Genomic DNA, 13479 nt, shown 5'->3' with positions numbered 1-13479 from the left:
TCATTGCATGTGGAAGCATGAAGTGAGCTACATGGTCTACTGAGTAATGTCTCAGATGTTATAATGATGAGGTGATTAAGATCTATACAGAAAGGAATGAATTAAAAGCTTTGTAATAGGACTGAGCTTTTGAGAGTGCAGCTAGTTATCCTCCCCACTACCCAAATCAAGGGGCATAAAATCCCTTTTAAGGAATCCAGAAGACCCCATGGACACAGTCAAGCCTCTGAGGTAGAACCACTTTTAGGAAATCCCATAAGCATACATAATCAGTCATATTTTGAATATACACATATCTAGTATGTGCATTATTTCTGCCAACTCATGTAAAGAAGGCTTATTTTGTTATAGACTTAAAGAGTACCACCATCATCATCTGACCCCTGAATTTCCTAATCCAATTTTAACAGACATCCATAATGCTATCTCACGGTTGGCACACTATACACAGAGTGAGAGGGGAAAAAAAAGGGAAATTGAAGGTAGCAGTATGGAAAATATGGATAGTAACAAAAAAATGGAAATGCCTGCCTTTTTTCAACAGTGGTTGTATTGGAGTCTTGCCATCTTCTTCCTCCTCTAGAAGATGTTTAAAAAAATGCAAAAATGAAGGTTAATATGCTCTGTGGATGTTAATGAACAGAAAAGTGGTGTATGCATTCAGAAAATGAGACTTAAAATAAACCAGCACACAATGAGAAAAGAACCACAACCTGAATGAGGTCTACCATACACTGCAAGAAGGATTAGTTACTTAAAAATGTGTTACTACTTCACATAGCCATAGTGTTTGTCTTAAGAAAAAACAATAAAAGACAAGACAAGCATTTCTTCTGTATGTGAGTGCAAGGTGTCCCAAGTCATTTTTAAACATTCGCTTAATGTGCACTAAATTAAATGCTCCAGTTTAAGGCCAAAATTTCTTAAACCTGATGGGCTTAAAGTTAAGTCTGCATATACATTACGTTTGGCCTGATTTTTTCAAAACAAGCTCAGTCTACAGTTCTCATTATGGCTACGAAATACAGCCCAAACTTTTTATTTAAGAGTTTAAGATCCTGAAGTCTTACTTTACGCATTAAGGCTTTAATAGTTTTGTGTACACTTTCAAAGTGACTAGTCACATCATACAGCACAGCGTAAATGCCTGCAAAGTCTTAAGAAAAAAATATTCCTTGATCATAGAACCATAAGACTGGAAGGGACCTTAGGTGGTCATCTAGTCCAGACCCCTGCCAGCAGGGATCAACCCTAACTAAATCATCCCAGCCAGGATTTTGTCAAGCTGGGAATTAAAAACCTCTACAGATGGAGATTTCACCACCTCTCTAGGTAAAGCATTCCAGTGCTTCACCACTCTCCTGGTGAAATAGTTTTTCCTAATATCCAACCTACATCTCTCCCTCTAACTTCAGACTATTGCTCGTGTTCTGCCATCTGTCACTACTGAGAACAGCCTCTCTCCATCCTCTTTAGAGCCACCCTGTAGGAAGCTGAAGTGTGCTATCAAATCGCCTCTTACTCTTCTGCAAACTAAATAAGCCCAGATCCCTCAGCCTCTCCTCACAGGTCATGTGCTTCAACACCTTAATCATTTTTGTTGCCTGCTGCTGAACCTTTCCCAATGTGTCTTTTCTATACTGGGGGGCCCAGAACTGGATGCAATGCTCCAGATGTCGTTTCACCAATGCTGAGTAGATGAGAATAATAACTTCTCTAGGTCTGCTGGAAATGCTTCTCCTAATGCACCCCAATATGCCATTAGCCTTCTTGGCTACAAGGGCACAGTTTACTCATATCCAGCCTCTCATCCACTGTAATCCTGAGATCCTTTTCTACTGCATTACTACTTAGCCAGTCGGTCCTCAGCCTATAACAATGCTTGGGAGTCTTCTGTCCCAGCTGCAGAACTCTAAACTTCTTCTTGTTGAACCTCACCAGATTTCTTTTGGCCCAATCCTCTAATTTATCTAGGTCATTCTGGACCCTATCCCTACCCTACAGTATAGCTACCTGTCACCCTAGCTTAGCGTCATCTGCAGATTTGCTGTGGGTGCAATCTATCCCCTCATCCAGGACATCAATAAGATACTGACCAATATAATAAAGATGTTGAATTGTAATTCAACTGTGTAAAAAGAACAATCCGATCTCTCAGTTAACAAAAAAGTTACCTTTAGGCAGAGCAGGTGTTTTTTCACTAGATGGTGGAGAAAAAGTCTTAGATGCATCTGCATTAGTCTTTTTGCTATAATCAACGTTTACTACAACATCTTTTGAACTTGGCGATTTCTCCTGAGAGGACAGTAATTCTTCTGTGAAGAGACACATGCCTAATGTTCATATTTCTTATGTAAATATTAAATATACTTTTATCTTATGCAATTGTTTTTATAGATAATTATCTAAGATTATAAAATATACCATTCTGAAGAAATGCAACTGTATTGTACAACTTAATGACCAGCAGCAGCGCGCTACATATCTAGAAATTCTGAAAAATATGGAATTATTTTAGTTTAGTCCCTAGATTATAAAGTTTTTCAATTTCTATTGGCATTGAACTACACCACCCTGTGGGGCGGGGGGTGGGGGGGAAGTGTGTTAGTTAACCTCTACAGAGTTGAAAAAAATAAGGGGGTTGAATCATTACAGAGTAAACTCTTTCATATCTGGCATTCTATCACCCAGAACTCTCAAATAACCAGCATTTTTACTATAATCAAATTTTAGTTACATTTTCCATAAGTACAGTGTAGGGAAAATAAATGCAAATAAATACAGCAATTACAATGTAAGTTAACAGTGTACAATACTACTGTTGTTGTCAAATAAAATAGTTTGCATACATTTTTGTTTTTTCTTAATATCTAACCTTGTTTTTATTTAGTGACATGCATTGCTAAGTATACTTCTCTATTATTCAGAATATTTCAAGCTTCCAGTCCCAGGACTCCCGGATATGAAAGAGTTTACTGTATTTACATTACACCAATGTGTTACTATGAGAAGGCATCTTAAACCTGGGGATGTTAGCATGAAATGGGTTTAAAAAAAAAAAAAAAAAAAAAAAATCTATGATCTGTATCTATCCCAAGCTTAGCATTTTTCCAAAAATATTGAAGTGTCCAAATGCTGTATTTCCACAAAGTTGCTTGTGGAACTTTCCACAAAGTTCCACAAAGGAGGCTTTCCCAAAAATCTAGTGAATAAGAATATACCTCCTTTCAGCAGGCAAGTGGACAAAGGTGTTTTGTGACAGATGACCACACTAACAGAGATGGGAACTACTGAAGTAATAGGAAAAAAGGCATAAGAATACTAAAAATCTAGTCATGATGGGTGCGTCTATACTACAATGCCCTTTCAAAAGGATTGCTTTCGAAACTGAATGTCAAAAGATGACCTTTCAACAATGAGCGTCCACACAGACAACATGCGGAGCGAAGGTCCAAGCCGTCGGCTTGAAAGGCCCTACCGTACTTTCAAAAGAGAGCATCCACGCATTGCAGGGTGCCCTTTCGAAAGTACTGGGCCAGGAAATGCTGCAAGCAGGGTCACATGGTGGCCAAGCCCTTTCAGGGCCGTGACCAGCCACTCCTTTAAAGTCCCTCCCATCACCCCCCACCCCCACCCCCAGGAGCCTCAGTCAGCATATGCTGAGGGCCAGCTAGCTGTCCCCAGGCAGGCAAAGGGAGAGTGAGTGGAGGAGGCACCCCAGGCTCCCATAAACACCAATCAACTCTGCCCACACATCAAGGCCATGGCCAGCACGCTGGCCGCAGTGCTCCAGTGGCTCCAGGTGGCCACCCTGGTGGCCATCCTCAGGAAGCAACACCCTGCACCCGGTCACCCATTGTTTGCAAGGCTTCCCCACAAGCAGCGACTGGTGGGACTGGGACGATGACTGGTGACTACAGAAATTCTGTATGACCAAGGGGGCATTCCTGGAGCTGTGCCACTGGCTCACCCCAGCCCTCCAGCACCGTGACACCCGCCTGAGGCTAGTGCTCCCACTCCAGAAAAGGGTGACAATCACCCTCTGGAAACTGGCCACCCCAGACAGTCACCGATCTGTCAGGCACCAGTTTGGGGTGGGCAGGGCTACCGTTCAGGCTGTCCTCAATGAGGTAAGCCATGCCTGGGTCACACCCCTGCTGCATGCAGAGGGCTCCCCAGCATGGAGCACTATCGGGAAGCGGGGCAGCCTTGGGGCATGGTGCAGCCCCTGCAGCTAAGCCTGGCCCAGAAGACCTGGCGCTGCCCTGGAGGCCTGGCACGATGCCTTCATCCCCAGCTCCATTGAGATGGGTTGAATTACAGGGGCAGGGTGGGGTTGTCTGGCTCTGGGGGAGTGGCAGGGCACTCTTTTAGAGCAGGGAGAGGCTCTGGAGGTGTTGGAGGGCACTCATTTAGAGCAGGGAGGGAAGTGAAATCTGGGGGCATCTGGCGGCTGTGGGGGTTAAGGTACCTGGAGGTGAGTGGGTGTACAGATTGGGGCTGCGGCAGGGGGAGCTTGAGGGTGGGTGGGGGTGTAGTTTGGAGCTTGAGTTCTGCCAATTTATTTTCCTAGGAAAAAAGCACTGATTTTGAACAGGTGTGCAGAAAAAAAAAAAAAAAAAAAAAAAAAAAAACACTGTAAAATCTTTGGCCGTTCTATTTTTCTCTTTTATAGCAGGCAAAGTACAGCTTACCTTGTCCCTGAAGGTGAGAAATATCCAAACCTTCCTTTAAGCGTATCACAACTACACCATATTGAATGTCAAAGGCGTCACTATAAAAAAGGATTGAAAAATTTGCTCTTTCCATCTTGTTCTACTTTTATTTCTCAACAATTCCAAAACAATGGCAAATGAGATTTTTCTCTTGGACTTACACTTCATATTCATAAATCGTACTTATCAAACTTCACGTCCCAAACTGTTAAGCCACTTCTAAAGACCGAATACCATATGCTGACGTAATGGACAGGCAGCGATATCAGTGTCATTTCCTTTCTAGCTTGCAAAGAGTTCTCAAATAAAATACAACCACATCATTTTAAGTTCCAGGGGAAAGGTGAAAGCAGCACACCTTTTTTGATCAGTGCTGACACATTCTTAACCAGAAGTCCCAAAATATTTTAAAAGCAATCCCCCATGTAGGCAACCACAAATTCCAGAGAGGTCTCTGAAAACTGTAGGCACAGAAAAAAAGTTTAAGAAACTATTTACAGCTAGCTACACTACAAGTAATGGCCACCAGCCAAACATGGAGAGAGAAAAGAGAGCTCCAGCAACTCACAGTATGGCGAGAAGAAACTGAGCAGGGGGCACATGAGCAGTGGTTGCCACATTGTTGTCACTCCAGGGGGTGCTGCTCTGACTCGATGGCTACCCGCTAGGGCAAAAAGCTTCTGGCAACTGGGCGTGTGCCAGCACACACCCAGTTTGGAATGCACATGACCAATCACTTAAGAAGAACAAAAGATCTATCCCTCCCAGACACACAATCCCAACTGCCACAGTAACAAAACTGAAATTGCCTACAATCAGAATTCAAAATTTAAACAGTCAAGCCAACACATTCTCATCAAATACTAGTATGCTCATCTGACAGCCTCTGCAGCGGTGGGATCTAACACTCCCTCAACACTTCCCGTCTACAGCCTCCTCTCTGCACCGCTCCCCTCAGTGCTCTGGGTCTGGCTTTTTTAAAGACTGCAAACCTAGGTCAGGCCTTCCCCATTATTAGATACAGAATGGAAGGCTGATCCTAAGGCTTGTAACCGCCTTTTGAGTCAGAAGGTCCAGTTTGAGGAAACACTGTAGTATTGGGCATTTTTAGTAATATAAACTAAAAATATACAAAGACCAGATTTCATGGATGAGACAAAATTTCACAGTCCACAAGGCATTTTTCATGTCCATAAAACTGGTAAGGCCCTAATTATGTACAATGTAGAGCAAAAATTCTCTCTTTTTTTTTTTTTTAAGGAAATTAAGAGGGTAAACTTTATTAATAAAGTACTAGACTGTAACTCTGAACACAAGCCAGGAGAGTTCAAATGAAAGTTCCAATAACAAAGTAGCTCACCCATATTGCATATTTGTATTTGAGCAAACAACTCTTGAATGTTTGTAGCACAAACACTCTAAAATAAGGCAATTTTTTTTTTACCACAAGCTCACATGCAAACACCAAACAATGTGTCTGTCAACCTGGCAGACCATACATATATATCTAAGAGATGGATTTCTTCTTTGAGGATCATTGTTAGCTCAGATCATTATCTTTAACTGACCATGTTACAACTTTAACTCAAAACTCAAAAAAGATCATGAATTTGAAGTGGGGGGAAGCATCATAGAAATAGGGCAGATCAAAGGCAAAGAAATGCATATTGGGTTCCACCTAGCAACTGTTCCATAGAACAAGACTGATGTAAGTCTGAAAGAAACATGGAAAATGGCAAGGGAAATAGGGTACACGCGAAGAGGGCAGAAAATTCATGGGTCATGTGGAACCTGGGCAGCAGCTGACAGAGCTCCAAAAGGAAAAACATAACAGTCACAGGCAGCCAGTAGCCCTGCTGCCAAAGGAAGCTAGGCCTGGCTCCTCCCCTACTGCCCCCCTTCCCCCTAGGGCCCCAAGTGACCTCACCACACCTCCAGGACTGCCAGGCCTTGAGACCTTGAGTCCCAACAAGGAGGCAGGCTGGCCTGGGAGCAAGACCACAGTAAACTGTACCGGTATGCAAAGCCTCCCCCTGCCTACGATACCTGCCGCCCATTGTAACAGTGCAAGACAGGGAAAACTAGGAGAGGCTCATGCAAGATAAAGAGAAAATAACAAAGAAACAAAAGCAAGACAGGCAAACTAGAAATGTCTGGGTTCAAGAGAAGACTACAGAGGCAGCAGCACAGCAGGGAACCACAAACAGCTCTATACAATAGTGAAAGACCTCCAAGGAAGAACAAGACTGTCAAGAGGTTGGATCCTTCAAGGACTCTCCATGAATAGATGCTGAAAAAGCATCATGAAAAAAGTCAGAGGCTGGAAGGAAGATTTCCATTCTCTATGAAACTGTTCCTGTACAGGCTCAAGAGAAATGCTAACACTAAAATCAAAAATAGCAAAAGGATCAACATCACCAGATGAAATTAAAGGTACCAGGGGCCTCACATCAGCTTTTGGAGTTGCCAAAATTCAAGCACAAGTAGTAACATTGGGAGGCAAAGTTATGTCTGAGCAGGTAACAAAACTAACTAGAGAGAAAGAATAAGTGCCCGAAGCTAGGAAGGATGGTATCATTGTGGCACTGCCTAAGAAGGATAATCTTAATTACATGAACTGGAGAATCAGCATACTGCTACCCATCCTAAAATATTGGCTAGCCTTATGCTGAATGCAGTGAGGAAGGAAGTGGATGAAATATTACAAGACCAGGGTTGAAGGCTCTATTCAGATAGATTAAGTTGTGAACAGATTCACTCTTCAACAGATCAAAAAAAAACCCTACTGCTCAGCAAAAACCTCATTCTCAAAGTTAGTAAAGTTGGTTGAAAATATTCATTGGAGACCCAAGGCAGATTCTGGAGAATTGCTAAAAGCTAAGGGATACCAGACAAAGCGATCAACATAAGAGGAGTTTATTTGATGGACGCAGATGTGCAGGAAGATCAGATGCAAGTCCACAGAAGTAGTTTGATATTGTGACTAGAGTCAGGCTACATCTACACTATTAGATAAATTCAACTATTAATATTGATTTTGTAATTCTGGAATTAATACGTTCAAATTTGACTATCACCACCTTTCACGTGCTCCTCAACGCATTACTGCCACACTCATTGTCAAACATCGACTGTTACAGCAATGCGTTGTTATCCCACAGTTCCCTCATGCTTGTAGTATCCTGGGTATGCTTGCTGGTCTTTGATACCATCTTCCCACATTGCATTCTCCTCATTCCCCTTCCATGCAAATGTCCACTTTTTCTGTTGAAAGGAAGGAAAAGTAGGGCGGCAAAGGCAGCAAAAAAGTTTATGGAAATGTCTTTCTTCTGTAGCTAAATTCTCAACTTGCCATCCACTGAGTATCACCCCTCCTGTGATTGCATCGGATCCCTGAAAATAATACAGGGACCCCTACTGTATTCTCAAAGTTAAAAGAAAAAAGGATAAAAAAGTCTAGGAAAATTTGACTTTTTTCTTCTTAAATACAGAGACCCCAAAAAGCATGAGGAAAAAAAAAAAAAAAGAAGATCGGACAGTTTTACAGAAAAGAGTTGCTGATGGGGAGAGTCTTTGGCTTTCTGGCGCACTATAAGTCTTCTGTGCAATGACTGTGTTCTCAAACTGGCCATCCACTGTGCGTCCCACCTCCCATCATTGCACGTGATCCTTGAAAATAACCCAGGGGCCCAGACTGTATTCTCAAAGTTAGAAGAAAGAAAACAGCAATGGTTAGGAGAAAAAGAATTTTTGATTTTCCCCTTCACTACACAGACATTGCCAACACGGTTGATGGCAGAGAAATATCACACACTGAACTTATAATACAAACAAGAACTGCAACTAGCGCCCCCACCCTGCTGTGTTTCTGAGGAGGTGAAAGCATGAAGACAGATAGGAGATGTCAGCAAAAGATTTTAGAACCAAAATATAAAACCAGAAGGTGCCTGCAATGGACAGCAAGCTCCCAAAAATAATTTTTGGTGGGCTGTGGGGTGGGGGGGGGTGTTGCTGAAGTCTGCAGCTGCAGAGCTGCCTGGAATGTTGAAGTAGCTCAAGTAGTAACCCCCCCCCCCACCCCGACTATCATAGCTAGGGTGACCATCCGACCCATATTTGGTAGGACCATCCCCTATTTGGGACACCATAAGGCATTGCTACTTATTTTTTAACAAGAACTAATTGTTCTGTATTTGATCTCAATCCTGCTGACCTCTTCCACCAGCAGCTGGGCACAGGAGTCACCTCCCTGAGCCTCGAGGAAGCAGGGAGAGCGTGGTCAGCTGCCGGTCCCCTACTACTTCCCGAGGCCAGGGAGCGCTGGTGGCTGCCGCTTCCTAGGGAGGGCTAGCAGCTCCCACCTCCTTTCCAGCTCCCTGTGGCTTGGTGGAGCCCCCCACCATATCTCCCGACCCGTATTTGGGACAGGGAGATATGGTAGCCTTAACCTTAGCCAACAGGGGGGACTTTACCCCCAGCAGCAGCAAGCCCTCATGGTCCCACATGATGGGTGGGGGGGTTTCAGTGAGGGAGGGCAGCTGAGGTGGTCCTCCCTGAGTAACTTATCTGCTGGGGGAGACTACTCCCTGGAGGCAGCAAACTCCCAAATATCTTTCCCACCCTTGGAGCCCTAAACGCACACAATCTATGAAATGGTGCTGCCTGGCAACATGGTCAGCACCGAATAGCAGGCACATCCTTTTATTGGGCTGGGGGCTACCCATGTGAAGTGGCTCAGTATGGAAAAAGCCACAATTATGTGGCACCTGTGAGGGAGGAAGAGACAAATGTAAACCACTGAGAAGTTTCTCACCATTTTATGCAAGCACAACCACCACAACAGCCTTGTTGCCACATGGTGCAGCAGGGCATGGGCTGGCACCAGGCAGTGTAGAAAAAAAAAAAAACAAAAAAAAACCAAGTGTAGACACAAAACTATGAACTCCCTGCAGGGGCTATTTGTAATGGGTAGATGCGCTCACAGCGCTAACAGCAAAGACATTTTTCAGGCTCTCATACAAACATGAGCCCACATCCACAGGTTTCCTGTTCCCCATTTGAAATTCACTGTCTGTCTTTCTGTTACCTAATTAACTCGAGAGCAGCGGCCAAAGCAGAGCACCGAGAGGCATTGTGGCTTACACACGGGACACCTCTGGAAGCTAATAAATTCGATTTTAAGATGTAGCACTTCCACACTGGCCTTTAATCGAAACTCTGAATTCAAGCTTGACGTTATATCTGTCAGGTAACTGCAATAATGTAATCTCGATGTTAGCACTTCCTAAATCGAGCTAATGGTATTTGCAGTGAAGGCAGTCAAGTGATAATGTTGAGCTAACTGCCTTAAATTCAAATTTATCTCATAGTGGAGATGCAGCCTCAGATAAGTGTTGCGTTACCAGTTCTCTTTGCATTATCAATAGAGCAGTAAAGTGGGCAATAAAAGTCATTGGGGATGGTGCAAAATGGGTTAACAAAGATAAAGTTATGACCTTGATTTTACATAGTTTGCTTTAGTAAATATGACAATCATTGTCTTTACTTTAGAGGCAAATGAAATAAAAACCATGTTTATGAAGACAGAAGACTGGACAACAGATGCGAAACATATATCTACATAGACGAGAAAAAAAAGGTAGAAAAATTCTGCTATCTGCGGGATGTGATGTCATCTGAAGGTAGGAAAACATGTACTACAATCAGTGAACAGCCACAATCAATGGAGGATCTTGACTGTGCGATTAATCCACAGGTAGAATTAGGGTTTACAGGCAAGGTCTTGAGTCACTAGACAAAATCCTTGCTCTAGGGAAGTGAAGGAGATTAACATTTTACCTACTGTCATTACTGGAACCTGAACTCTTCTTAACGTTTCTGGGTTTTTTTGCATTTATTACTAGTGCTTATTTTACCAAAGAAGATTACTGCCCAGGGTAAAAATGTGCCTATTAGATATGGAGTTTAATGCTGAAAACTGAGTGCATTATTGCCCACTAGAATTCACTTTTAACCCTGGCATGAGTCAGTTTCACAAATGAAAACTCCAAGCACAAAATTATTCCATTATACCAAAATGTGCTTCAACTGTTACTCTCTGCTGAGACTTTTCTGCTTCACATGCAGAAGTTCTCATGATCCTCCATCCCAAAAGAATAGCTCTTGCAGCTGTGAGCATTTTCAACCAAAATAGGGGATAACAAAAAGTTGTATTTTAATTCATTTAATACTTTTGGTGTTCCTGTATTTTAAATCACATTTGTCACAACTACATTCTGTAACTTTCTCCTGTAATTTTCGTTTCCTGCAAAGTAGCTGAAAACACTAAGGAACAGTAGGGCCACAGACAGGCTCTGTAGTGCCTGGAGTACATCTTAACTTCTCAGGTACATTAGTAGTTTTCCTGAAACAGCAGTTATCCTGTACTAAAAGCTTTTCTTAGTAAGCAATACGCTTTTTTTTTTTTTTAAAAAGGGACTGACAAATTACTTTGGAATTTCCTGTTTCCAGCAGCTTGTAGGATATCACCTCTGACCATTTTAGGTATTAAAAAAGATTCAAATTAAGAACTTATCCCTTTACTGTACTAAAATCCAAAAGAAATTCTTTAACACATTCAAAGTTTAGAACCAAAAACACAAATCCAACATGAGATAGTAAACAAGTCACTTAGCATAGGTAGATGTATCAAGATTTATATTTAAGCTGCACAAGACATTGAAGGAAATGTCTGCTTTCAACACAGAACATAACTTTAACACACTCCAAGGGTTGGCTCACGGGACATTCATCAGCTCAATCTCCAAAAAATAAATCAACTCCTAGAAATAATCCATTTATCAACTACTTCTAAAGCTAACCAGTGACTCATGAAAACTAACATATTTAAAGGGTTTTTTTTTTTAAATTGTACTTTATTAAATTCAGATGATTTTGTAAGGCAACTCATTTGAGGCTACAAGAACTTCTGGGTCATCTGTTCATCATACCCAAACACTAAACTGCTAAGTAAACTTTCCCTTCAGTTAGGAACACACTTGTACACATTGCTAATCTTTGTCTGCATATAAGTCTCTCCCAGGCCTACTGAATTTAAAAAAAAGTAAAAGCTGACAGTCAATACCTACCCACACTGAACAACAGTACTAAATCATGTACTCTTTTTTGTGCATTTACTGAGGACCACGGTAAGCTCTAGAGGCAGGCAAAGCCTCCCCCTGCTTATGATACCTGCTGCCCATGATAACAGGTACAACTATGAGAGACTCTTGCAAAATACACAGAGAAAACAAGTTGAAAATGACATACTTGGAAATATTTGGAAACAGTTCTTCACTCTTTCAAAAATATTAATCTAAAAACTGATTAATTAAATTATCCTAGAGTTTCAGAAAGTTCCTCAGGTTATATATTCTTCTTCACTGTATGTAATAAAAACAACAGTTCCAGGTTCTGCATTCTGTACTCACTGAAATAAATTAATATAGGTTTCCACATCCCTCATGTCAGCTTGTTTCCAATCTTTCTTAAATCCAACAACAAGAGTGTTTGGTCTCATTCGACCCAGACCAGCAGCCTAAGAACAAAGCCAATGAAGCATTTTTAAAATACCAGAAAGTATTGTATTAGTTGAAGACATAAAAAGAAAGCATTTGTGTGTGCAAATAAATTTTAATAAGTGTTACGGTAATAATGAAAATATTACAATTGTATTTAAATAAGCATGCTTGAATGTGTAAAATATAAAATGAAAGAATACTTGTACATTCTGATGCCAACCATCAATTTCCTCAAAAAAAATCGCAACAGAAGTATACCTGCATCAAATACTGTCCCCCATCTCTCAAATCCTCTGCGTGTACTGGTGCATAGAAGGCCTTCATTTTGTTTTTAATAAGCCACCGCTGATATCTGGCTAAATCAGCTGACAATTCTTTCATGGCTTGTCTGCGAGGGCCCTTTAAAAAAATGTACTATTAATCAAAAATGCATTTTAGAATAATCACTGCATATTATTTTCTGAAAAAGATTTCCTCAGTACTGACTGCACTGATAATTAACTCAAATCTCATCTAATACACTTGAAGTTCAAAAGATATTTCTGTGACTTCAAAACATGAGACCTATCAACACAAAGCAAAATAGACTCAGAAAGCAATACAATAATAGGTCTGCCTTTCTTGAATACTGTGCTTCCTCTGCTTTACTGAAGCAAGCTCAGGCAATTCTCAAGCTCAGTATTGCACAGGTATTTCTGTTTTGGTTTTCATACTGAAAAAGATACAGATATAGGCCAAGTTCACATAAGGTTTTGTGTGGCCCCTTTTTCCCCGAGTGTTTAACAAATTGGTGTTCTGCTTCAATTTCCACATAAATCCGCTAGTCTCCCCTACAGCAGCTGCTATCTCATGCTATGACAAATCCAGACTTCAGCCACTTGGTGTCCTGTGGCATACAGCTGTTTCCTGATAGATTCAACAACTGGATGTGGTTGTTAATCCTGGAGCACCTCGGATTACAACGGCAAGGTGAGAGGCTTAACCATCTTGACAACTGCCTAAAATCTAAACTCTTACTTGTTACCACCTGTGAGTCCCCTTAACATCTACAAGTAGCTGGACCTTTTGCCACTCTTTTGTAGTTAGAATCAGTTGCCATAACCCCTTCAAAACCCACTTCTATCCTGCTAACACATCCTCTCAATTCTCCAACTTTTAACATCTCTGCCCTTTTTGTAAATATCAGAATGGTAAAATATTCTGTT

General features: G+C 41.6%; 1 protein-coding gene across 2 annotated transcripts in view; it reads right to left on the bottom strand.

The window, feature by feature from the left end:
• Nucleotides 1–13479, bottom strand: part of SLC12A2 (solute carrier family 12 member 2) — a 114406-nt gene that overhangs the window by 15384 nt on the left and 85543 nt on the right. The window contains exons 17-21 of one of the 2 annotated variants that reach the window (XM_074995038.1): nt 12533–12673; nt 12185–12291; nt 4695–4774; nt 2175–2315; nt 532–579 (exon numbers count right to left, since the gene is read on the bottom strand). In XM_074995038.1, the coding sequence (XP_074851139.1) occupies nt 532–579; nt 2175–2315; nt 4695–4774; nt 12185–12291; nt 12533–12673 (517 nt within the window). The remainder of the gene's footprint in view (nt 1–531; nt 580–2174; nt 2316–4694; nt 4775–12184; nt 12292–12532; nt 12674–13479) is intronic. The other variant, XM_074995039.1, reaches the window with a different exon arrangement.

Source organism: Carettochelys insculpta, chromosome 5, assembly GCF_033958435.1.
Source record: "Carettochelys insculpta isolate YL-2023 chromosome 5, ASM3395843v1, whole genome shotgun sequence".
Classification (NCBI taxonomy): domain Eukaryota; kingdom Metazoa; phylum Chordata; order Testudines; family Carettochelyidae; genus Carettochelys; species Carettochelys insculpta.
This window is presented reverse-complemented; position numbering and strand designations above follow the sequence as displayed.